This window comes from Tamandua tetradactyla, chromosome 3 (genome assembly GCF_023851605.1).
Source record: "Tamandua tetradactyla isolate mTamTet1 chromosome 3, mTamTet1.pri, whole genome shotgun sequence".
Lineage (NCBI taxonomy): Eukaryota > Metazoa > Chordata > Mammalia > Pilosa > Myrmecophagidae > Tamandua > Tamandua tetradactyla.
Genome location: NC_135329.1, coordinates 204,011,849 through 204,039,617, shown reverse-complemented (window position 1 = coordinate 204,039,617; position 27,769 = coordinate 204,011,849). Strand labels below are relative to the sequence as shown.

Sequence of the window (27,769 nt, the reverse complement as noted above, 5' to 3'; positions counted from 1 at the left end):
ACAGATGCAAATGCTGATCATTTGTTTTCCTCAAATTGTTCTTCCTTGGGTTTCAGTTTTGCTGGTAAAAATCTTCTTTTATATTTCACTTCTTTCCAAAATCTCAAATATCTCAGGATTTCATTCCCTATTTCTTGATGTATATAGGAATCTCCATAAAGATTTACATATGACCCATTAGAATTCGCTAAACAAGACCAGAACACATTCTTCCCCATCATTCTAGTAGTATATTGCCTGATTGAGAAGTTTAGTTTTCTGAAAAGAGGACAGAGGAATGGGGCTTAGTTCCCCTCTCTTTGTATCAGACAAAACCATGATGGTCAGAAATTATATTCCAACCTGGGCTTTAAGTGTATTTCTGCACCATTTTTATTTCCTCTGTTGCTACTCTCTGGCATTGTGCTCTTGCTTCCCCAGGAAAACGGGGTTTGTTTCCTCTAGGGCAGGGCATACCAATATATCAAATGAAACTCCCAATGGAAGCTCTAGTAGAAACTAACACTCCTGGGAGCCAAAACTTTTGCCCCTTACTTACTGCATCAAGGCAGAGGACAAGTATCAGTCCTTCCCTGAGCACATATCTGCACATTGGGTGACAGTTTTCATGAATAAAGCAAAAATGTCACTGTTTATAATAAATTGAATCTTGCTACCAGAGAAACCACATAACAGAGTAGAAGCCACTTTGGATTTGAAGTCAGCAAATTTGGATCTTTGTGAGCCTCAGTTTGCCTCTCTGTGGTATGGGAATAATACTTTCTATCTTGGCAATAAAACAAAATCAAGAAAAGCACTTTGTTAAAAATGAACTTAAGTTTTGTATGCAAGGATGGCGGAATGGTTAGGGAATCCAACATTTGCCAAAAGAGTCCGTGAAAATTGTATTTCTCCCCTGAAAAAATCTGTTTTAGGAAAAATGTTTTGTTTTCAAACTTTAAGATTCATGAAAATTTTTAAAACAATATGATAAATCAACTAACAAATGAGGAAGTTCCATTTCTAGGTAATCAGATGTCCCTGACTTGGCAGCTTCTAATACGGCTTGTTTACATATAATTTTACATGAATCCTGAGTAATTGGTGATTTGTCAACAAATTATACATTATGCCATTTATACTCACATCCGTTGAAATATTGCCTTCCCCTTTTACTTTTAGCATTATCAAAAAGTTTTGAGTACCTCTACTTTATATGACACTTTTCATAGGTTTTGGCAAGAGCAGTTATTATTGGGAATCCCAACTTTCTCCCAATATCTCTGTGAAAATTGACAATGACATTAATGGTTCCCAACCTTAAATTGAACTTGCTAGTTCAATTTAATTCTGATTAATTCTGATTAATTAATTCTGATTAATGCCGGTTAAGAGTCTTAATTAAACATGAAAGGAAACTGGATTAAATACAAAGGGGGACTGTATTATATCTCACATAACTGAAAAAAATCATTAGAGACAGGGACTGTCATCAAGACATGGATTTTTTTATGGCCCCTCTCCTACTTTCTGTCTGTTGGTTGCATTCTCTGACAAGCTTTTACAAGGAGGCACTAGCCCTTTGAATCAAATCAGGCAGGATAGAGTGGAAGTCTCTCCCAGGTGACTCCCAGAAAATTTTTCTTTGTGTCTTATTGACTTTCATGTATCATGTGCTCATTTTTGAAGCCAATCCCGGATTGCTGTGTTTGGGTGGCCTGGCCTGAGTCACATGATAACCTCTGAAGTTGAGGATGGAATTAACTCCATGTGAAGCACTTAATCTGTGAGAAGGGCAGAAAACTGTGTCTCACAGAGAAATGAGGATATGAGATCCAGAGGGACTAAAAGATGCTGAACCATGAAAAGCAACACAGATGCTCACTGGAGTCAGGAAGAGTTAAATTGCAAAGGACTCATTAGAGATTGCCTATCCAAAACATGTCTGAATTTCCTTCAGTATCCCAGGTTCTTCATCACTTCCATCATGCCCACAAGTAGGTTTTCCACTGAGGTGCACACTGCCCACGCCTCAGCCTTGGGTTGGTAGATTTCAGTAGAGGCAGAAACCTGCAACTTTGACTGGATTTGCACCTTGTCTGGATCCTGCTCACCAGCTGCAGTAGTCAGGGAAAGATGGGCCCAAGGGGAAAAGGTGGCACAAGGCCACCATCTGCTAGGAAGACAGGAAAAAGCCTTTCTCCCCAGCTTTTAACAGATCTTCAGAGTTGTACGTCCTGCAAGAGGTCCCAGCCTTGGTTTGGTAGGAAATTACTGACAAACCAAGTGCAAAAGGAGACCTTCAATGGAAATCCAAGCAACTACAAAATCTCAGATAAGCAAGAGAAACCATCTTTCAAAATGACCTTATCAAGATTAGGTCTTGTGATGCCACAACATCAGCAGAAAATCAAAAAGCACATAAAGTGGCAAGAAGATATGGCTCAGCCAAATGACCAAATTAAAATGTGAAAGGAAACACAGAAGTTGGAACAACTAATCAAAGATGTTCGTACAAATCTACTAAATAACTCCAAAGGGTTGACTAATGACATAAAGATTGTCAAGAAGACACTAGAAGAGTGTGAGTAAGAATTTCAAGAGTAAGTAAAAAAATAGCAGCTCTTGTGGAAATGAAAGATACTGTAGGTCAAATTTAAAATATACTGGAGACACACAACAGCAGATCTGAAGAAGCAGAAGAAAGATAAGTAAACTAGAGAACAAGGCAACTAAATTCAAATGCACAAAAGAATAAATGGTGAAAAAATGGAAAAATTTTAATTGGATATCAGGGAAATAGTAGAAAACACACTAATATAAGAATCATCTGTGTCCCAGAACAAGAGAAGAGTAAAAGGCTAGCAAGATTAGTTGAGGAGATAATGGAGGAAAACTTTAAAACCCTTATAAAAGATATAAATATGCAAATCAAAGAAGCTCAGTGAACTCCAAATACAGTAAACCCAAATAGACCTACTCCAACATACGTCCTAATCAGTTTGTCAAATGTTGAAGAGCATCAGAAAATCCTGAAAGTGGTTAGAGAAAAGTGACTCATCACATATTATACATATATATATTATATAATATACATACCCTCAGTCAGCATCATAGTCAATGATGAGAGACTGAAAGCCTTTCCCCTAAGATCAGAAGTGAAAAAAGAATGCCCACTGTTATCGCTATTATTAAACATTGCTCATGAAGTTCAAGCTAGAGCTGTTAGGCAAGAAAAAAGAAGTAGAAAGCATCCAATTGGTAAGGAAATAGTAAAACTTTTCATTATATACACATGACATCATCTTATGTTTGGAAAATCCTGAGATAGCTACAACAAAGCTATTTGAGCTAATAAAATTCAGCAAAGTGGCAGGATGCAAGGTTAATGCACAAAAATCAGTAATATTTCTATATTCAAGTAATGACCGGAGGAGGCAATTAAGAAAAAAAATTCCATTCACAACAGCAACTGAAAGAATAAAGTATCTAGGAATAAACTTAACCAGTAATGTAAAGGTACATAGAAAACTATAAAACATTGCTAAAAGAAGTCAAAGAAGACCTAAATAGGGGAAAACACATCCTGTGTTCATGGATAGGAAGGTTAAATGTCATTACAATCTCAATTTTACCCAAATTGATCTACAGATTCAATGCAATACCAATCAAAATTCCAACACCCTACTTTGAAGACTTTGAAAAGCTAGGGAGTAAACTAATTTGGAAGGGAAAGAGCCCTCAAATAGCCAAAAAATCCTAAAATGAATAACAAAGTAGGAGGACTTATACTTCCTGGCTTTTAAGCTTATTATAAAGCCACAGTGATCAAAACAGTATGATACTGGCAGAAAGATAGGCACATTGATCAATGGAATCAAATTGAGAGTTCAGAAATAGACCCCCAGATCTATGGCCAATTGATATTCAACAAGGATCCCAAATCCACTGAACTAGAACAGAATAGTCTTTGCAATAAATGGGGCTAGGAAAACTAGATATCCATAGCCAAAGGAATGATAGAGGATCCCTACTTCACACTATACAAAAATTAATTCAAAATGCATCAAAGACCTACATATAAGAGCCAGTAAAATAAGACTACTAGAAGAATATATAAGAAAACATCATCAAGACCTCATAATGGGAGGTAGCTTCTTAGACCTTATGTCCAAAGCACAGACAATGAAAAAGAAGGGGAGGATCTCCTCAAAATCAAAAGCTTCTGTGCCTCAAAGGACTTTGTCAAAAAGGTGAAGAGGCAGCCAACTCAATTGGAGAAAATATTTGGAAACCATATATCTGATAAGGGTTTAATATCCAGTATATATAAAGAAATACAACCCAATAACAAAAAAGCAAACAACCCAATTATAAAATGAGTAAAACATATGAATAGACAGTTTTTCAAAGAGGAAATACAAATGGCCAAAAAGAACATGAAAAGATGTTCATCTTCATTAACTGAAAGGGAAATGCAAATCAAAATCACAATGAGAAATCACCTCACATCTATGAGAATGGCTTCCATTGAACAAACAGGAAACTACAAATGTTGGAGAGGATGTGGACAAATTGGAACACTTATTCACTGCTGATAGGAATGGAAAATGCTACAACCACTGTGGAAGACAGTTTGGTAGTTTCTCATAAAACTAAATATTGAATTGCCCTGTGACCCAGCAATACCACTGCTTGATACATACCCGAAAGAGCTGAAAGCAGTGTCACAAACAGCCATTTACACCCTAATGTTCATAGCATCATTATTCACAATTGCCAAAAGGTGGAAATAATCCAAGTGCCCATTGACAAATGAGTAGATAAACAAAACGTGGTATATACACATCGTGGATTATTATGCAGCAGTAAGATGAAATGAGGTTCTGAAGCATATAAAAACATGGATGAACCTTGAGGACATAATGCTGAGTGAAATAAGCCGCACAAAAGGATAGATATGGTCTGATTTCACTAATACGAACTCCCTAGAAAATGCAAAGTCAAAGTCTTAAAATGTAGAATAAGGGAACCTAGAGATAGACAGAAGCTAGAAAAGAGAAGCATATGTACTGATTTGTTAACGAGGTTAAATGTATGGGAATACATAAAGGTGATGGACATTTGTTAGTGCCATTATAAGTAATAGTGCCATATTGAAGGTAAATATGTTTGAAAGGGCTTGTTTAAAGCCATGTGTCTCACTAATTAGCACTGTAAATATAAATAAGTTCTTGCATGAACTACTTTGAAGTTATGACATTTGTACAAATTCTTAATAATTTCTGGGTATATGGGAAAACTACTTATTGCATGCAATGTATTATATTTAACAGGAATACCTCACTAGTACCACAACAATACCAGGGGTAGATAATTAAGAAGAAGAAAAGAGTTAAAGGGAGTTTGGGGTTTTCTCTCTTTGATGTGGTTATATCTGTTATTTTTCTCTTTGGAGCAATGAATATTGTCTAAAATTGACAGTGATGATTGCACAACTGAGTGAGGATACTCTGAGACATTGATTGTATATTTTGGATAGGATATATGCTCTGTGAATATATCACAAAGTCTGCAGATTCAAAATCAATCATTCAAGAAAGAGAACAATTCTAGTGCTAGAGAAAATGGAGAGAGAGGTATACCTATCCAATGTTGATAGGGTAACAAAATAGTGCAGTCCTTCCAGAGTTACGTAGTGGATTATGTTACTAGATATAGGTCACCTAGATATAGGCAATCCCATTAGTAGTAATGTACTCAGAAGAATTAAAAGCAAAGACAAGAAGACATTTTCACACTGATGTTTATGGCGGCATTATTCATGATAGCCAATGGATGGAGGTGGCCAAATGGTACACCAACTGAGGAGCAAAAGGGTAACCTGTGGTGTATACATGTGATGGAATATTGAGTGGCTTCAGAAAGGAGTGAAGTCATGAGGCATGCAACGAGGTGAATAAACCATAAGGACATTATGTTGATCAAAATAAGCCAGAAACAAAAGGAGAAATATTGTATGGGCTCATGTAGAAAATGCTTATAAGAAAATTAGGGCTTAGATTGTAAGCTTTTATGGCAATCACATTTATTCTTCAGTTTTAAGTATTATTTCTAAATTCTGAGATGCTGTGCTCAATGTGTATAATCTGGTATTTCTCTGGAAATTTGGGTACCTGTTGTGACAACTAAAATTCAGAGTTGGGCTTCTGTGACTCTGAGAGTTAGCACTACTCTGTACAGCAACTGTGAAAGAAGCTGAAAAAGAGATAAGACTTCAATTAGAGATATGAATGAGGCTGATCTGTTTGGGTCCAAAGTAAATCAGAGTACAGGGTAAATGATGATAGTGTCTGTTTTCTAAAACTTCACCTTCTGTGTGATACCAAAGTAAGAGAGGTTTATTTTGTCCAAAATTTAAATTTTCTGTAGCACACAATCTAACTTAACCTGTCTGACCAGTCCATTTAAACAACCTAAACACATGGAACATAGAATATGGAATGAGATCTTCTAATTCTGTATAGTTAATGTAATACCCTAATACACCCAGAGTATGTTAGACAGATAATTAAAAATATTTGCAAAGTCCCTTGAAGGCTGAAGAAAAAAAAATGAAACTATTAAACTTCCCCACCTAGGAAATTCCTAATATCATCTCAAGCAATAGGAACTCCTAGGTTAAAAGACCGAATCCTTGCTCTTGAGATTTGCACTTAAGAAATTCATCCTGCAACGAGCAATTTGAAAAGGAAATCAAGAAAAAAAAATTCCATTTACAATTGCAACCAAAAGAATAAAATGTTTAGGAATAAATTTAACTAAGGATACAAAAGATCTACACACATAATACTATAATAAATTGCTAAAAGAAATCATGAAAGACCTAAATAAACAGAAGGGTATATTGTGTTCATGGATTGGAAGACTAAATATAGTTAAGATGTCAGTTTTACTTAAATTGATTTATAGATTCAGTGCAATGCCAATTAAAATCCCCAAAACTTACTTTGATAGAAATAGAAAACCAATAACCAAATTTATCTGGAAGGACAGGGTATGCAGAATAGCTAAAAATATCTTGAGAAAGAAAAATGAAGCGGGAGGTCTCACGCTACCTGACTTTAAGGCATATTGTGAAGCTACAGTTATCAAAACAGTATAGTACTGGCATAAAGATAGATATACTGACCAATGGAATTGAATACAGAGTTTAGATATAGACCCTCTCATCTATGTACAGTTGATCTTTGATAAGGCAGTCAAGCCAACTTACCTGGGACAGAGCAGCCTTTTCAATAAGTGGTGCTTATAGAACTAGATATCCATATGCAAAAAAATGAAAGAGGATCCATATTTGACACCTTATACAAAAATTAACTCAAAATGGATCAAAGACCTAAACGTTAGAGCTAAAACCATAAAACTTTTAGGAAAAAATGTAGGGAAATATCTTATAAAACTTGTAATAGGAGGTGATTTCCTAGATCTTACACACAAAGCACGAGTATTGAAGAAAGAAATAGATAATGGGAACTCTTCAAAATTAAACTTTTGTGCATTAAAGAACTTTGCCAAGAAAGTAAAAAGGCAGCCTACACAATGGGAGACAATATTTGGAAGCCAAATATCAGATAAGGTTTTAGTATCCAGAATATATAAAAAGATTCTTCAACTCAACAACAAAAAGATGCAAATTAAAATCACAATGAGATATCAGCTCACAACCATCAGAATGGCCATTATCAAAAAACAGAAAACAGTAAGTGCTGGAGAGGATACGGAGAAAGAGGCGCACTTATCCACAGTTGGTGGGAATGTCAAATGGTACAACCGCTGTGGGAGGCAGTTTGGCAGTTCCTCAGAAAGCTAAGTATAGAGTTGCCATATGATCCAGCAAAATCCCATTGCTAGGTATCTATTCGGAGGACATGAGGGCAAGGACACAAACAGACATTTGCACATCTATGTTTAGATCAGCATTATTTACAATTCCCAAGAGATAGAAACAGCCCAAATATCCATCAATGGATGAGTGGCTGAACAAGTTGTGGTATAGACATACGATGGAATAGTACACAGCTGTAAGGCAGAATAAAGTCATGAAGCATTTAACAATGTGGACGGACCTTGAGGACATTATGCTGAGTGAGAATAGCCAGAAACAAAAAGACAAACACTGTATGGTCTCACTGATATGAACTAACATTAATAAATGAACTTGGAGAATTTCAGTTAAGAATAGAGGTCAGAAGATAGAAATAGGGTAGAGATTGGGTAATTGGAGCTGAAGGGATACAGATTGGGCAACAGACTGATTGTAAAAATTCAGAAATGGATAGCACAGTACCACCAGATTTTAACACAATAATATAAATACACTGAATGAAGTTGAATGTGAGAATGATAGAGGGAGAATGGTTGGGGACACATTTTATGAAACCAGAAGGAAAAATAGACAATAAAGAGATAGCATAATTTAGGAACGCCTAGAATATACAATGATGATGATTAAATGTACAAATTAAAATATGTTTTTGCATGAGAAAGAACAAAGGATTGTCAGTATTGCAGGGTGTTGAAAATAGATGGTCATCCATATTTTAAAACTTCAACTTCTGTATGAGACCAAGGAAGAAATGTTTATTTGGTGCAAAATTTATATTTTGACTAGTGTATTTCCTAATTTAACTTATATGGTCAGTTTAATTGAATACCATAAGTACATGGAACCTTGAATAGGACATGTGATTTCTTAGGTTTGTCCAGGTTAGTGTGATGCCCCAATAAATCCCAGAGTGATTTGAACAGTGAATAAAGAAGTATTTGCAACGTCCCCTTGGGGGAATAGGGAGAATGGGGGAAATATTCAGCTTCTCCGTTTGCAGAATTCCTTATATTCTCACAAGCAGTGTGGACAACCAAAGCAATAGGCTGAGCTCCCAATCTTGGACTTTATTCATATGAAACTTAACCCCACAAAGGATAGACTAAGTCTACTTAAAATTAGGCCTGAGAATCATGCCCAGAGAATCTCTTGTGTTACTCAGATGTGGCCTCTCTATATATTAGCCGACATGGCAAGTGAATTCACTGCTTTCTGCCTGTACATGGAATATGACTCCTAGGGGTCATAAACCTCCCTGGCAATGTGGGACAGAAATCCTGGGATGAGCTGGAACTCAGCACCAAAGGATTGAAAAAACCTTCTCAACCAAAAGGGGAAAGAGAGAAATGATACAAAATAAAGTGTCAGTGGCTAAAAGATTGCAAACAGAGTCAAGAGGTTATCTTGTATTCTTATGCATTATAAAACTATCCCTTTTTAGTTTATGGTGAATTGGAGGGGCTAGAGGAAAGTACTTGAAACTGTAGAGCTGTATTCCAGGAGCCATATGTCTTGAAGATGATTGTATAATGATAAAGCTTCTTACAATGTGACTGTGTGATTGTGAAAACCTTATGTCTGATGCTCCTTTTATCTAAGGTGTGGACCGATGAGTAAACAATATGGATAAAAAAATAAACAAATAATGGGGGGGAAGGTTCAAATAAATTGAGTAGATTGAAATACTAGTGGTCAATGAGAGGGAGGGGTAAAGGGTATGGTATGTATGAGTTTTTTGTTTTTTTCTTTTTTATTTCTCCTGCTGGAGAGATGTAAATGTTCAAAAGAATGATCATCGTGATAAATACACAATTATGTGATATTGTGAGCCATTGAGTGTACACCATGTATAGAGTGTTTGTATGTTAAAAATGTTTGTATATTTATTTCTTAAGGTTTGACAATAAAAATACTTTAAAAAAAGAATACATTCTTTAATGGGTCAGCTAAGCCTACCTATAATTATTCATAAGAGTCACTTCCAGAGAACCTCTTTTGTTGCTCAGATGTAGCTACTCTCTCTCTCTCTGTCTCTGTAAGCCAACTCTGTAAATTAACTTATTACTCTCCCCCCTACATGGGACATGACTTCCAAGGATGAGCTTGGCCCTGTCATCATGGGATTGACAATTCCTTCTCGACCAAAAGGGAGCATAGAAATGTAACAAACTCAGCTTTCAGTGGCTAAGCAATTTCAAATAGAGTTGAGAGGCTATTTTTAAGTTACTCTTATGCAAACTTCAACTAGATATTGCAAACTGCCATTGTATGCCAAATCCCAACCAACGGTATTTCTGAAAATCCTGAAGAATACCCAGAGTCTATCAGGGACTCTGTATAGTTTCACTCAGTATATTTTTCAGAAACCTAAATCCTCTATAGTGTTCCTATGCCAGATAAGCCCTGAAACCCAGTTACCAGTCTCTCCACAAGCATCAACCAGTTGCATGCCATTACTCCATAATGTTGACACCCCTTTACAATGAAAAAATTAAAGTGGTCATTGTCCAAATACCCCTCAAAATTTAGAGAAGGATCACATGAGAGGGAGAATTGTAACAGAGAAGATAGGGTTTAATAAATGACAATGACTACTGAATCATTATATTGGTATGAATTTTTAATCTCCAGCGTACTGGAGCAGCTAGAAGGAAACACCTGAAATTTTGGAACTGTAACACATACCAAACTTTGAAGTTTGTTTCATAACTCTTATTAAATTATACTTTGAATCTATCACTTTTCTGCATATATGTTATATTTCACAATAAAAAATGTTTAAAAAAATGAAGGAGCATTGGGTGATGCAACAGTGGCTTAGTGGCAGAATTCTCACCTGCCATGCCAGAGACCCAGGTTTAATTCCTGGTGCCTGCCCAGGCTAGGAAAAAAAAAAAAAAAGAAGGATCCTTTACATATTCACAGATACATAAATATTGAGAAAGTGTGTCAACAGGAGACCTACCCTACAAGAAATACTAACAGGAGTCCTTTGCTGAAAGTAAAAAACCATGAGAGGCCACAGTAGAGGGTAGAGGTGAAAATTATCAATAGGGCAACTAAAATTGTGAAAAGGGAGACAAAAAACATAACATATAAAAGCAGAATATAATTTGCTGAAGTAAGTACAGACTTTAAGTAATAATATTGAATTTTAATGGATTAAACTCCCCAATCAAAAGACAGAGATTGGCAAAATGGATTTTAAAAGCATAATTCAACTATATGCTATTTATAAGAGATTCACCTTAGACCCAAAGAAACAAAAGGTAGAAAGTGAAAGGTTGAAGAAAGATATTCCATGCATAGAGTAACCAAAACTGAACCTAGGTAGTTATTCTAATATTGGAAAAAAAACAGACTTTAAGGCAAAAGCTGTAATAGAAAACAAAGAAGGTCATATATATTAATAAAAGAGGCAATCCACCAAAAAGAAATAGTAATCATAAATATGTATGCACCTAACCAGCATGCCCCAAAATACATGAACCAAACACTAGCAAGCTGAAAGGAGAAACAGATTTCTTTACAATAGTAGTTGAAGACTTCAGTACATCACTGTCATCAATAAATAGAATATCTTGAGGATCAGTAAGGCAACGGAGAACTTGAATAATATAATAGATGAACTAGACCTAACATATATATATACACAACATTGCACCCCCAAACAGCAGAATATACATTCTTCTCAGGTGCTCATGGATCATTCTCCAGGATAGACCTCATTTTGGGTCATAAAACAAATATCAATACATTTCAAAAGATTGAAATTATGCAAAACACTTTCTCTGACCATAATGGAATGAAGCTGGAAATCAATAACAGGCAGAGAACCAGAAAACTCACAATATGGAGGTTAAACAACACATTCTTAAACAATCAGTGAATCAAAGAAGAAATCGCCAGGGCACTCAGTAATTATCTTGAGAGTAATGAAAATGAGAACATAATATATCAAATTTTATGGGATGCAGTGAAGGTAGAGCTGAGATCAAAATTTCTAGCCCTAAATGAAAAAGAATAAAGAGCTAAAATGAAAGACCTAACTGCATACTTGAGGGAACTAGAAAAAGAACAGCAAATGCATTCCAAAGCAAATAGAAGGAAACAAATAATAAAGATTAGAGTGAAAGAAATGAAATGGAGACCAACAACAAGTAATAATAAGGAGAATTAACAAAACCAAAGGTGGTTCTTTGAGAAGATTAATAAAATTGACAAAACCTTAGCTAGATTGACAAAGTGAAAAGAGAATATGCAAATAAATAAAATCAGAAATGAGAGGATGAGACCTTGCAGAAATGAAAAGTCTATAAGAGGATAGTATGAACAACTGTATGCCAACAAACTAGACGACTTACATGAATGGACAAATTCCTAGAAAAACGCAATCAATTTACCCTGACATTCGAAGAAATAAAAGACCTCAACAGAACAATTAAAACTAAACGGATTGAATCAATCATCAAATATTGTTCAACAAAATAAAACCAGGACCAAATGGCTTCAGCGGTGAAGTCTACCAATCACTCCAAAAGAATTAATGCCAATCCTCCTCAAAGTTTTCCAACATGTAATTGGAGATGAGGGAAACAATACCTAACTCATTCTATGAGGCCACCATCACCCTAATACCAAAGCCAGATAAAGATACTACCAGAAATGAAAATTACAGACCAATTTCTCTTATGAATATAGATGCAAAGATCCTGAACAAAATACTTGCAAATTGTTCGATTCCCGGTGCCTGACCATGTTAAAAAAAAGAAAAAAAGAAAAAACTTGCAAATTGAATCTAACAGTATATTAAAAGAATTATACACCATTATGCACCGTTATGATTAAGTGGGTTTTACCCCAGGTATGGCAAGAGTGGTTCAACAAAAAAAAAATGAATTAATGTAATGTATTAACAAATCAAAAGGGAAAACACATGATCATCTTGATTGAAGCAGAAAAGGTATTTCACAAAATCCATCATCCTTTCTTGATAATAAAGTCTTCAAAAGATAGGAGTAGAAGGAAACTTCTTCGACATGATAAAGAGCATATGTGAAAAACCCACAGCTAACATCATACTAATGGTGAAAGACTGAAAACTTTCCCTTTGATCTGGATCATGACAAGGATACCCACTGTCACCAGTGTTGTTCAACATTGTGTTAGAAGTTCAAGCCAGAGAAATCAGGCAAGAAAATAAATAAGTCATTCAGATTGGAAAAGGGGAAGTAGAATTTTCACTATTTGCAGATGCATGATACTATAGATAGAAAGTCCCTAAAAATCTGCAACAAAGCTAGTAGAGTTAATAAATGAGTTCAGCAAAATAGAAGGTTACAAGATGAACATGTAAAAATCAGTAGTGTTTCTATGCACTAGTTATGAGCAATCTGAGGAGAATTTTTTTTAATTCCATTTACAATAACAAATAAGAGAATATAATGCTTAGGAATACATTTAACCATGGATATGAAGGACTTGTACACAGAAAATTACAATACATTGCTAAAAGAAATCAAATTAAACCTAAATTAACAGCAGGACATCCTGTGTTCACAGATCAGGAGACCTAATACCATTAGGGTATCAATTCTACTAAAAGTCATTTACAGATTCAATGCAATGCCAATCAAAATTCCAACAACCTACTTTGCAGAAATGGAAAAACCAATTATCAAATTAATTTGGCAGGTGAAGGGGTTCTAAACAGCCAAAAACATATTGCAAAAGAACAAAGTTGGAAGACTTATGCTTCCTGACTTTAAAGTATATTACAAAACTACAGTGGCCAAGACAAAGTGGTACTAGCATAAGGATAGTTATTTTGACCAGTGGAATTGTAGTGAGAGTTCAGAAATAGACCCTGACATCTCTGCCTAATTGATATTTGTCAAGTCTACCACATCAACTCAATTGGGAAAGAATAGTCTCTTGAACAAATGGTGCTGGACAAACTAGATATCCAAATGCAAAAGAATGAAAGAGAATCCCTATCTCACACCTTGTACAGAAATTAATTCAAATTGGGTCAACAACTTAAATATAAGAACTGGGACTGCAAAACTCTAGAATAAAATGTAGGCTGACATCTTCAGGATCTTGTGGTAAGCAATGATTTGTTAGACTTTATATCCAAAGCACAAAAAATGAAAGAAAAAATAGGTAAATAGGACCTTCTCAAAATTAATAACTTTTGTTCATCAAAGAAAGTGAAAAGAAAATCTACTCAATGGAAAAAAAAATGTGCTAACCACCTATCAGATAAGTGTTTAATATCCAAAATATATAAACATCCTATAATTCAACAATAAAAAGATAAACACCCCGTTTTAAAAATGGGCAAAAGACTTGAATAGATAATTGTCCAAAGAGGATATATGAATGTCTAAAAAGCACATGAAAAGATGTTCAACATCACTAACTGTTGGGGAAATGCAAATCAAAACCACAGAGAGACATTTCAGACCTAGTAGAATTATCATGATTAAAGAACAGAAAATAATAAGTGTTGGAGAAATAAGAGCACTCATTCATTGCTGGTGGGAATGTAAAATGATGCAGCCACAGTAGAAGACATTTTGGTGGTGCCTGAGAAAGCTAAGCATAGAATTGCCATATGACCCAGCAATCTCACTCCTAAGTATATACCCAGAAAAAAAAGTCGGGACTTGAACAGATATTTCTACACTGATGTTCATAGTGGCATTATTCACTATTGGCAATATGGATGCAACTCAAATGTCCATCAACTAATGAATGGATTAAAAAATGTGGCATATACATATGATGGCATATTATTCAGCTGTAAGAAGGAATGAAGTCCTGGAGCATGCAACATGGATGAACCTTAAAGATTTTATGTTGAGTAAAATAAGCCAGACACAAAAGGGCAAACATTGTATAATCCCACTGTTGTGAACTGATTATAATAAGCAAACACATAGAGTTAAAATCTAGAATATAGGTTTCCAGGAGATAGATAGGTGTTAAAGAATGGGGAGTTGAAGCTTAACTTGTACAGAAAATCTATTTAGACTGATGGTAAAGGTTTTGAGATGGATGGTGGTGATGGTAGCATGTCATTATGAGAATAATAAAGAGCACTGAAATATATATATTTATATGGTTAAAAGGGAAAGCTTTAGGTTGTATATATTATGAGAATAAAATTAAAAGTAAAACATAGTCTGTACAATACAAGAAATCATATTGTAGATGAACAGTAGTTAATAGTAAAGTATAAATAGATTCTTTCATGAATTATAAGAAATATGTGACACTAACACAAGGTGGTAATAACAGAGTGGCATGCAACTAGGTAAATGAACCTTGCGAACAATATGTTGAATGAGATGTCAGAAACAAAAAGACAAATATCATGCCTCACTCATATGGGCTAAATATACAAACTCGGAGAACTGAAGTCAAGAGCTTGGATTATCAGGTTGGGGGCTATTGTGAAGGGTCCTAGATTGTAAGCTCTTACAGTAGTCATATCTATTCTGAAATTGTAACTTGTTATCTCTAAATTCTGAGGTACTGAGCTATTTGTGCATAACCTGGTTCCCTGAAACTTCGGGTATTTATGTGACACCTGAGACTCAGAGTTAGAGCTCTGAAGCCATGAAAGTCAGCATTACCCCATACAGAAATTGTTAAAAATGTTGAAAAAGTTATCAGACTTTGGCTCGAGACATATATAAAGCTGATCTGGATAGGACTAAAGTAAATCAAAATACAGAGTAAAGGATGATATGGTCCATATTTTAAAACTTCAACTTTGTGTGAGACCAAAGAGAGAGATGTTTATTTGGTGCAAAATTTTTATTTTGGGTAGCGCATGATCTAATTTAACTTGTTTGGTCAGTTTTTTTGAACACCATAATTACAAGAAATCTTACATAGGACTTGAGATCTTGTTGGTTTGTATAGGTTAATATGATGCCCCAAAATATTCCAGAGTAATGTGGACAGAGACTAAAAAGTCCCTTGGGGCACTGGGGAGAAAGGAGGAAGTATTAAACTTCCCCATTTGGGGAATTCCCTGATATCTTGCAAGCAATGGGGACAACCAGTTCAATAGGCTGAGCCCTTAATCTTGGGATTCACATCTATGAAACATTTTCCTGCAAAGGAGAGGCTAAGGCTACTTACGATTATGCCTAAGAGTCATCCCCAGAGAATCTCTTTTGTTGCTTAGATGTGGCCTCTATCTCTAAACTGGCTTGGCAGGTAAACTCACTGCCCTCTCCCCACCACGTGAGACATGACTCCCAGGCGTGGGATTGAGAAAGTCTTTTTGACCAAAAGCAGGAAGAGAGAAATGAGACAAAATTAATTTTCAGTAGTTGAGAGATTTCAAAGAGAGTCGAGACGTTATTCTGGATGTTATTCTTATGCATTATAAAGATATCCCTTTTTAGTTTATGGTGCATTGGAGTTGCTAGAGGAAAGTACCTGAGACTGTCGAAGTGTGTTCCAGTAGCCTTGATTCTTGAAGAAAATTGTGTAACTGAATAGCTTTTATAATATGATCATGTGATTGTGAAAACCTTGTGTCTGATGCTCCTTTTGTCCAGGGTATGGACAGATGAGTAAAAAATTAAGGAAAAATAAATAAATAAATGATAGGGGGGATAAGAGGTTAAAAAAAATGAGTAGATTGAAATGCTAGTGGTCAATGAGAGGAAGGGGTTAGGGGTATGGAATGGGTGAGTTTTTTCTTTTTTCTTTTTATTTCTTTTTCTAGAGTGATGCAAATGTTCTAAAAATGATCATGGTGATGAATATACAACTATGTGTGGATATTGTGATCCATTGATTATATACTGTGAATGGACTCTATGTGTGTGGAAATTTCTCAATAAAAATATTTTTTAAAAATAGCAATAGCACCATGACCTCATAGAAACATTGTTCACATTGGATATAATAAAATATACAAAGCACCTAGTAGACTACCATTAAAAATTTATAATAATAATGTCCATTATTTTAAAGACTATATTGTTTTTTTAGCTAAGACTCCTAGAAAGTTTAGTTTGAAGAAAATTGTTAGGCAAATAGATTTCCTTTCCAAGTATCCCATAGCTGTGTAACATTATACATTTGTTTCCTGTAAAATTAAAATTTTCTCAAGTCTGTCTTTATTGTTTAAAACTGTTCATATTGTTTTGTTAATATCACATTCAACACCTACCACATTTTAACTCATGCTACATATATTTAATTTGAATGACGTGAAATTGCCGAGATGCAACCATTTCAATCTATAAATATGGCTAACTTCGTGTGGTTCAACTTTATAGTTATTTTTTTCTTATGCCAGATTCACTAATAGTATATTGTACCCCACTCTCCAGGGCAGTTGTCATATTTGTAGCTATCAGAATACCCTGCATATAATGGGTGCTCACAAAATGCCTGGTAAATTTGAGTTTATTATATTACATCTAAATTCAGTGAGAAGAAAAGGTATCAAGCCAACTACTAGCACCCTATAGCAGTAGCTCTTTACTATTTGGCAGGTCACAGACCCTTTGTGAATCCAATAAAAGCTATAGACCAGTGCTTCTCAAACTTTAATGCATGTAGGATGAATAAGAGATTCCTTGTTAAAATGCAGATTCTGATTTAGTAGGTCTGAAGTGGAGCTTGAGATAGTATGTTTCTAACCAGCCACCAGTCCATGACCCACACTTAGGAGAGCAAGACTGTGGATCAACTTCTGTCAAAACCAGACCCAATCATGTATACACATAGATTAATTCTATTTCCGAGCCCCTGAAGATCCATTAATCCCTTAATGAATGATTGAACTTTTCATTTTAAATCATCTCCCCTAGAATTACTCTTTACAATAATCAATCAAAGATATTGATAAAGGCTATTCACATAAGGAAAAGATATACCACTTTAAGAAATGGAATATGAATGTCCATGTGTCAATATTTCTTTATATGAACACACACTCACAACTCAAACATCTATACATTCAGACCCACAGATTTCAAAACAATGTATTAAACAATCTCTTTAATAAGATGAACATTTAATCATAAAGTATTTTCCCTGAATATTTCACATTCCATTTTTGAGATTTATTTATTTAGCTTCCCTCTCACATGAACTCTTGCTTCAAATAAAAGAATTTTCTCTTAAAAATTGTTATAAAGCAGTATATTGTTCCTCCTATAAAAATGAACAATGTGAAATGGACAGGACATGTTTTTGATTTGCTAGTATTTGGTGCACAAGCAATTGAAAATATTATTGTTATTCTAATGAAAAACAATATGAATAGTGAAAATAAGTGGTGAAGAATAGAGACACCATCTATAATCCTAGAACTGAACAGAATTCTTTGTTTATCTCAAATACCATCCAAAGATTTGGTACTTTTTTTATTGCTCTACCCAATGAATCAATCTGCTATATGCCAGTCTTTCAGAGATGAGTAGTTCACTTGCAGTTCACTGAGCAACACAAATTATAGAATCCAACTGTAGTTGAAAAGAACACTTACTACAATTCTGAAGTACTGGCAAAAGTTTTACTGATTATCGTCAAGGCAAAATAAAAAAGGTGTCAGGGAAACTGGGACTTAATTTAATCAAGAAGTGAAAACAAAAATGTGATAAAACCGATCTTTCCCTTAAGCCAAAATCTCCTAGGAACCTGTGTTCTCAAACATCATTTGATTTTTTTCCAGTATGTCATCAATATAAGCCTAGAAAATATTTCAAATATTTTAAAGGTCTCTTCTCATTTGAACAGAAGAGATCGGTGGAAGGAAAAAAAGTCAGAAGCAATAGCTTTTTATTATCTCTTAATAAATGCCTTCTCTTATCCCTGACTTCTAGTGTCCTTGGCTGCCAGATATCTGCTTGGTCCAGTGTGCAAGAGGAAACAGACCAAACAGTACCAATTGCATCATCTTTGAAATCAACAAATTTTTGATTGGGCTGGAGCTAGTGCAGGAGCGGCAGCTCCACCTGGAAGCAAACCTCTTGAAACTGGAGGATGACACAAATTGTTCCTTGTCCTCAATTGAGGAAGACTTTCTCACCGCATCTGAGTACTTGGAAGAGGAAAGTGAGGTGGAAGAATACAGGAAAGGTGAGAACCTTCCAATAAAACTAATGTGCATTCTTACATCAGTCACTGCATAAAAAGTCTAGGTGGCGTTTCTGAAAAGTTTCAGGCAATGTCAGTTTTGGCTGATGCATCACAATCTTCACTGAGTTCAGGGAGGGAAAGAGGGTAAGAGAAGAAAGTGAAGACTGCTGACTAATACGCTTAACAGATTTAATGGTTGAATGGCTCCAGACTCCCCAAAGATGCCTTAGGGATGCTGAAGGAAATCTATGCATTAAAGGAAAATCCTCCTGCCTGCCAAGAATGGAGGCAATCAAAGAGAGGAAAGTTAACTTTCCTAAGACTTCCATATATTGATTTGGAGCAGAATTAGACTGGCCTGGATGTGAATCCAAGCTCTACCATATTTAGGTTGTGTGCCCTGGGGCCATTTATCTAAACCATATAAGCTCCGGTTTCCTTGTCTGTAATTTGGGAGTACAATAGTGTCTATAGCATTTGATTGTCTTGAGGACAGAAGGAGGTAACTCAGGAAAGTGGTTTGTACTCATTTATTCAGCTCTTTCTGTTAATTCTAGTGGAGCTCAACGAACAAAGGGCTCCTCTTCCTCACTCACAAACAGAGAAAGGGACACCCCAGCTGTTGTAGTCACTGTCCTTCGGGTGAATACTATGCAAACTGTAGAGCAAATCTCTGCAACCAGGCCTCACTGCTGGGGTTGCTGTAAACATCCTTCCTCCTTTCTCTGTAGCCACTAGGAGGTTCTTATTTGCAATTGTTGTAGCTTGATTTCCCCCTGAAGAATGGTGGCCAGTTCTCAGCTTGCAATCACCATCGTCCCTCATTCTACTCTTGTACAATATCCCACAATGAAAGCAATGGGGTGGTGTTCCATAATGAAATTCAAAAATTTTTCAGATGCATTTTTCTTGAAGAAACATCCAACAAAAGAAGAAATGGTTGATGCCTTTAGGAATGATTAAAAATTGACCGTTATTTTAGACCACTGACAACTTGCTATCCAGAAAATAACAGTAGCCCTCTTTTCCTCTTCACTAGGTTATGAAAATATAAAGGTCTCAGCCACTGTTTGTGAAAATAAAAAGCCAAAGGAAGCCAGCCAAGATGGATGGAATTACAATAAGGAAAAGTTGGTTTGTGCTTTAGAAGAAAAACACATTAGCAAACTTCATACACCATTGATTAAAACAGAAGGCTCTCTGGAAAAGGTAGCAGAAGAGACAGTCGTACAGAGTCTGAATCCCTCAGCCAAGCTATCACAGTGGAAAGGTGAAGCTGTGGGGAATGAGAGACCAGCCACAAACTATTATTATTTAAAAAATGTTAAAGGTCAAGTGGAAAAATCACAGGCACTCTACACTCCAGGCAATGCTTATTTCAGCAGGACGGTTAAGAAAGAAACATCTTCTGCATGTGATGCCATCACTGAGCATGACAGCAACCTAGATCCAGGAAACTCTGAAAATAGAAGAACATCTCTTCCTTCCATAGAAGATGGAGAAGTTATAGCTGGCGACTATGCCACCAATTTAGCGGAATCTGTGCTGCAAGACGCATTTATTAGATTATCTCAGTCTCAGCCTACACTACCCCAAGAATCCAGGGTCGGTTTGTCCATAGGAAGTGCTCTGCTTCCTAGAGGATGTTCCACAAAAGACACAGTGGTCCCTCGATCGTGGAATGATCCCCCCAAAATTGTTATTGTTCAGAGTCCAGATGGCAGCGATGCTGCCCCTGAGCCAGGCGTCTGTTCATGGCCTGAGTCAGAAGTCTCCACTGAAACCACAAGCATCATCCCTGGAGAGAACTCCAGAAGACACCCCCAGAGTGCTCTAGAAATAGCATTAGCTTGTGCAGCTACAGTGATTGGAACCATTTCCAGCCCCCAAGCCACAGAAAGACTCCAAATGGAGCAAGAGTCCCTTATAGGGCATGAAACACAGGGAGGACATGCAACACTGCACACCCACGCACCCCAAGAACTCAGAGAACCTCCTCTCAGTGAATACTCATTTCCATCTGCTTTGTGTGGCATGACTCAGGTAGCAAGTGCCGTGGCTGTCTGTGGCCTGGGTGAAACAGAAGAGGCAGTGTGCCCTGCGGCTTCAGGTGGCTTCCGGTCTTCTGCTGAGGTTTCTGTGGCCATCCCCCCTCTTAGTAGTTTAGCGATGGAGAGGAGCATGGAGATGGGGAGTGAAGTCATCGCAGAGGCATTGCTCAAAGAGGCCACGCTGGTTTTAACAAGGCCGAACACCTACAGCAGCATGGGAGACCTCATGGAATCAGTGAGTGGGAGAATCTTGGAGACAGCTTCAAGGCCTCAGACCCTGTGCTCAGAAAATATCCTCAGGAATGAACTGGCACAGAACCTGTCCAATGTGATCCTGAAGCATTCCATTGATGAAGTTAAACAGAAAAATAAAATAATCAACCCTGATGATGGCAGGCATTCCCCTGACATTTTGGACACCTTAATGGAAAGTGCAAACCAACTGCTCTTCAACGTGATATGCTTCACATTCAGAAAGATTCAGCTTGGTGAATGGCCCACTGTCCTTTCTAGTGAGACCATCAGATGGAGGGACATAGAAACAGGTGGCCCACTACCCAACCAGGCTGCCAGTCGAGCATGGCTGAAGACCACCGGATATTCCAGCACCCATCCAATTAGCAATCCACACTGCAATAGTCTTGTCACTAAAGATCTTTTAGATGACATGCATCTGAAACGAGATAACAAGAGTGGGGTGAGGCCAGGCCTCTTCAAGAACTCCACACTGCAGTCTGAATTGTCATGTGGCCACAGTCTGCCCACTTCCTTGACTGCCAGAGCATCCCCGAAGGAAGCACTCCTGGACGACACTGTGGGAGAGAATACAAAAAACTCCCAGCAGATGCCCATTCTCAAAGAGAATGAAGGCAGAGCCTCTTCGGAGGGAGAGAGGGCCCTTATACTCAGCAAATGCAAAAGCAGTTCCCAGGAGGCTGAGGAGAGTATCAGTCTAAACACCCAAGAAGAACACAGTTGTGACACGCCTCTAAACAATGAGGTTCAAGTTAACCTGTCTTTGTTAGGGAATGACTTGCTGCTTCCTGCTCAGTGCCTGCTACAAACCAAACCCACAGACGAATACTGCATTACAGACTTTGCCGAAGAATTAGCAGAGACTGTTGTCTCCATGGCAACCGAAATCGCAGCTATTTGCCTTGACAACTCAAATGGAAAACAACCCTGGTTTTGTGCATGGAAAAGAGGGAATGAGTTTCTGGTGACTCCAAACTTATCCTGCAGAACCTTGAAGAGAAAGAAAGAAAGCCAGAGCAGTGGGGGCACTGTCAGGAAACACAAGCCCCCACGGCTCAGTGAGATCAAGAGAAAAACGGAAGAGCACCCTGAGCTTAAAGAGAAGCTGATGAACCGGGTTGTGGACGAGTCAATGAACCTGGAGGACATCCCGGATTCTGTCAATGTCTTTGCAAATGAGGTGGCAGCCAAGATAATGAACTTGACAGAATTCTCCATGGTCGATGGCATGGGGCAAGCCCAGGCCTATCCTCGGAACCGGTTACTCAGTGACAGGTGGAATCGGCTGAAGGCTTCCAGCTGTGAGAGCATTCCAGAGGAGGATTTGGAGGCCAGGGCGTATGTCAGTAGTCTGGGGTTAATGAGCACTTTAAGTCAGCCGGTTAGCAGGGCCAGCTCTGTCTCCAAGCAGTCAAGCTGTGAGAGCATCACCGATGAGTTTTCCAGATTCATGGTGAACCAGATGGAAAATGAAGGGAGAGGGTTTGAGCTACTGCTGGATTATTATGCAGGCAAGAACGCCAGTAGCATTTTGACCTCGGCCATGCAACAGGCTTGCCGGAAAAATGACCACCTCAGCGTGAGACCAAGCTGTCCCTCGAAGCAGTCCAGCACAGAGAGCATAACTGAGGAGTTCTACCGGTACATGTTGAGGGACATGGAACGAGAAAGCAGAGACAGCACCTCATCCAGACGCTGCAGCCAGGATTGGACTGCTGACTTTCTGTCTCCTTCTTTGCGACCCCCGTTCTGCCACAGACAGTCGTCCGTGCCGGATAGCCGGTCCCTGGGTGCCAGGTTAGCAGTGAATGTGCCTGTCAAAGCCAACTCTTTAGATGGCTTTGGTCAAAGCAGCCAGCAAGACTTCCTAAGTGTCCACCCGGTCAGTAGTGCTTCCTCTTCGGGTCTCTGCAAATCTGACTCCTGCCTGTACTGGAGGGGTGGGACTGACCAGATCACCAACATGTTAATCCGCGAAACCTGGGTGAACTCCATCGAGGCCCTCATGCGACAGAACAAAATAATAATGGACGACGCTGAGCCAGCAGAGACCGAGCCTCCCTTGCAAGTGGAGAAGTGTGTGAACAGATTTCCTGCCAGCAGAGTGGAAAGCGGGCCAGCTCTGATAGTTCACGAGTCCACAGATTATCCAAGGAAAGGCTCTCTAACCGAAAGCAAATATTCCCCATCTGCAAGCAAAGTTTCATCTCCAAGCAAAGCTGTTCCTCTCACAAACCACAACAATTTAGATGCTAAAAAGGAGCCTTCCACATGCAGTGATGCTGCCTCGAGAAGCCACAGTGGGCCATTGCTTTGCCCAAGGGAAGTGCCTTTAATTCAGATTGAAACAGATCAAAGAGAGGAGCCTGTGGGAGACTCTGAATGCTTCCTTTCCCAAAGGAGCACCTTTGAGGGAGCAGAACATTCTAATGAAGAAAAAGTCCCAGATGTAGCAAGTGGTGGAGACAAAGCAGTGACCTGCGGAAACCATAGGTAAGTGAATCAACTCTTAGACGAAATAAGGGTGTATGGAACTGGAGTTTGCATTTATTCTAAATCTTAGAAATAAAGCTACTTTATTGATACAAGAACTGAATTCCTGAGACAATAAATGACTTCCCTGGGCTAATATATACTTGTAGTAAAAAGTTAGAGTAAAATGTTTAGAGGACCATTCTCCATGACAAATTGAATTCATCACTATAACAGAGAAAATAAGGTATCATTGTCCTGATTAAAATTAATCTCCCATAGTTTGCTGCTTTTAAAAATTCATTCTTGGAAACTTTCAAGTGAAAAGAAAGGTCACTTGAAAACAGCTCAATTTAAATAAATTTTAATTTTAGAATCTGACAAATATTTTGGCATCATTTTTGGCTCAGGCCTCTCCTTTCAAGGTTTTCTATTTTGGCTATTCTAAAGATCTCTGCAAGGACACCACATTCCACTAATGCTGGCCCTGAAAATACATGGTATAATCTTGGCAGTTTAAGTATAAAGCAATACTGTCATATGTCTGTTACAATAATTGTTTTTCAAGAGTATTATAATGTAATGTATACACCTATAATGTAGGTGACTATGCATTTTTGGGCTTGAGGCAAGGTTGTTATTTCTTGCTGCTCAAGGAACTGTCAGCTTCCATTTTCTGAGGGAAAATGATAGGATTCTTGAATATAGGACTTCAGTATCATATCTTTATTTTGAGGTTTATAAAGTTAAAAAAGTTAAGCTACTGGTCTTGACAAACATAAGTTGGGAAAATAACCTGGTTGGTCCTTTCATAGGCACATGCCTATTACTTCTTATTTAAAAAAGCCTGTGATTTTTAAATCTTTAGCTCCAATCAACAAGTTGAAAACAGCCTTTATCAGATTTCACCCGAACTCTAAGTTACCTGATACTCTCCCGCCTGCACCAGAAAGGCAGATGTGATCCATATTCAGGACCCCATGCGTCCCATAATACAGGACATCACTGTAGGGTGTGGCTGATAGTGGACCAGTTTGACTTAATTACTTCCTTCTTAGCCGCTTGTGCTAAGAATTTAACTTGTGACTTGGGTAAAACCGTGGGTGAATGCAAAGGGAAGAAAGGAGGAACAAAACATGGAAACATACATGCTAAAGAAGATGAAGCTAAACTAAAAAGTACAGGCTGAGCTGACCAAGATGACAAGTCTTCACATATCATTAATTCTACAGCTATAGACAATTTTTTTCAAAATCTTATAAGAGTACCATGCATCACTTTAGTTCACCACCCCCCAAAGATTCTGGAGAATTACTAGTTTTTATAAATGATCGAAGGTTTGTAGAAAAAAAATAACCAATGTGCAATTCTTTAGAATCGCCTTAACATGAAATATTTTTAAAATGGAAAACGCTTATAGATTTAAAATATCTCACTTAGAATCAGCTTGAACACAGGGATTGTAACTTAGCTGAGCTGTAGTTGAAGAAGGCTACCTAATAAGAGAATATTCATAAACTACTAACTCAACACAATTCATAGCTGTATGTGCAAATCAAATAGTGAGTATCACTGAAGTTGAATGAAACTCATGATATAATTTTAGGTTGAATGTCACTAGCATTATGTTTAAAACTGGTATGATATGGGGGATTCCAAAACATTGGGAGACTATGTATGCATAAAGCCTCTTAATCACACACCCTCTCATCTCATGATATAGATCTCTGATTCAGTTGGCCACCAATGAAAGAAAGAAGAATGTGTGGTCATCAGCTGTAGAAATTCAAGAGCCTCCAAACATAAGGACTAAGTGTTTAATATATTTTGTTTCACAGAACAATATAGAGAATTCTTATAGAATGCAAACCCTATGTGCTAGCTTTCTAACCATGTCCCTTTGAGCAAGTTCCTTAACCTTTCTTTATCTCAGTTTACTCATCTGTAGGTGGGAATAATACTAGTACCTACATCATAAGAGGATGTTTAAGGTTTAAAGAAATGCACATAAAGTTCTTAACTTAGAGATTAGTCCATTGTAAGTATTTGATAAATGTTCACTTTGTCATTAATTGTCACAGCTGCTGTCATTGTTTGGAATTAGGGTACATGGTTGCCTTTACTCTAAGAATTATTTTTTTCCTCACAGAAATCTATTTCAAAATTTTATTAAAACAAGAGAATTCCTGGAGTTTTCAAAGGGGAAAATTAGTCATATTTTAGGTTGTATTCTCTAAGCTCAGAATTGTTATCATGGGATTTGATGTGTCAAAATAACTCAATACAAAACTATTCCCTGTGAAACCATTTCTTCCCACTTCTATGCAAGAGGGTGGCAGCTGATATAGGGCATTCTCCATTCTGTTTGGGGATGAGCAGATGTTATATCTTGAAGTCACTTGTAGGCTGATCTCTGAGGATAAGTATGAGGAGCCTCTTCATTATTTTATACCACAAGACTCAACACACTGAAAATAAGAATCACTTTTCTTATCTTGTGTTGCTTTTTATTTTGGCATAGGCAGGCTCTGGGAATAGAACCTGGGTCTCCAGCATGCAGGTGAGAATTCTGCCACTGAAACACCATTGCACTACCCCTTCCCTTTTTTTATTTAATAATTGAAAGTAGCAATTTCAGTATCCATCGTGGAAGTCACGCCCACATAGAAATAACTGCTATCTTTTAGGCCACCACATTTTTCAAGATACCTGAAGTATCTCTCACTTATAGAGAGTTTAAATGATTTAGACTAGCCTTCCTCTTGATTTCTGGGGAAAATACTATCCTATTGGTGGGCAGCAATGAGTTCTTAACTTAGCCTTCTTCTCTGAGATACCTAAAGAGCTGTGTTTCTTCTAACCTTTCAATAATTTGAGACCATGATGAGTGAACAACGAACAGAACTCAGAACATACATATGTTGCACTTGCTGATGTAATTGGATTGTTGAGAAACATTTTAACTTGTGTATACATTGGTGCATTTCTATTTGCTTCAAGAAAAAAATTACCCATCCAACAAACACTTGACTGTCCATTCTCTGATACAGACAGTCACTGGAGCTGCAAACACAGAGGAAAGTGGAGAAAGTTGGTGCCTACGCCCTTGGTTCTTACACTCGAGTGGGAGAAACAGACAGTAAACGTGGAAAATTCCTTTTGAAAAAGATTACTGCAGAGTACAAGGAGAGGGAAATTAAAAGAGTAATGTGGTAAAGAATAACCGATTGGCGGAAATGCCTCCTTTAGATGAGATGTTGGCGTATGAGATGAGACCTGAAGGAAGTGAAGGTGCAGACCATGTGAAGAACTGAAGGGAAAGACTTGCATTTCACTCATTGTGGTCTTCTAGCTAGCCTATAATTTTTTCCCTCTATGAATCAGCTAGAAATCCTGGATTAAACATAATAAACATTATTTTAAATACAGGAACTGCTACTACTAACAATAATAATAATAATAAATCTCATAGGCCAAAAATTTAAAGAGCTGGAAATAAAAGTGGTAAGTTAAATGGCTGCTCTTGAGGTCACCCATAAGTCATATTTTAAAGACCAGTGGACACCAGGAACAGAGACTGTGTGTCCATTTATAGGGAAGACATGGACTTGAGACTCACCTCCATATCCTAAAGGTGGCATCCTCAGTAAAAGTGTACTAAGGGAAAAGTTAAAACCAGAAGAGATGCATGATAAGAAAATGTGTCTTGCAGGGCTAAGGCTCAGGTTAGGAGGGAAAAACATGACCCCTCCCCCACCTACCCCCCAGAATTTTTAACCACAGCTTGCCCAAATGTAGGTTTGGGGTTCTAATTTGCACCATCTCTCTAGTCCAGGAAACCCCACACTGGTAAATTGCCTTTAAGCAATCTCAGTTTAACAGCACCTGGAGAGCATGGCAAAGTCAAAATCAAATCTTCTCTAGAGACTTAAACTACAGTCTTAAAGGATTCCCACAGATAAATCCCCATCAAATATGAGCTCAGAACCTCAAATTACAAGCT

At 37.4% G+C, this 27,769-nt stretch overlaps 1 protein-coding gene across 4 annotated transcripts in view; it reads left to right on the top strand.

The window, feature by feature from the left end:
* The window catches only part of SPHKAP (SPHK1 interactor, AKAP domain containing), a 237,239-nt gene that overhangs the window by 184,672 nt on the left and 24,798 nt on the right, over positions 1-27,769 (top strand). For all 4 annotated transcript variants that reach the window (XM_077155349.1, XM_077155348.1, XM_077155347.1 and 1 more), the window contains 2 exons: positions 18,733-18,988; positions 20,028-23,787. In XM_077155349.1, coding sequence (XP_077011464.1) covers positions 18,733-18,988; positions 20,028-23,787 — 4,016 coding nt within the window. The remainder of the gene's footprint in view (positions 1-18,732; positions 18,989-20,027; positions 23,788-27,769) is intronic.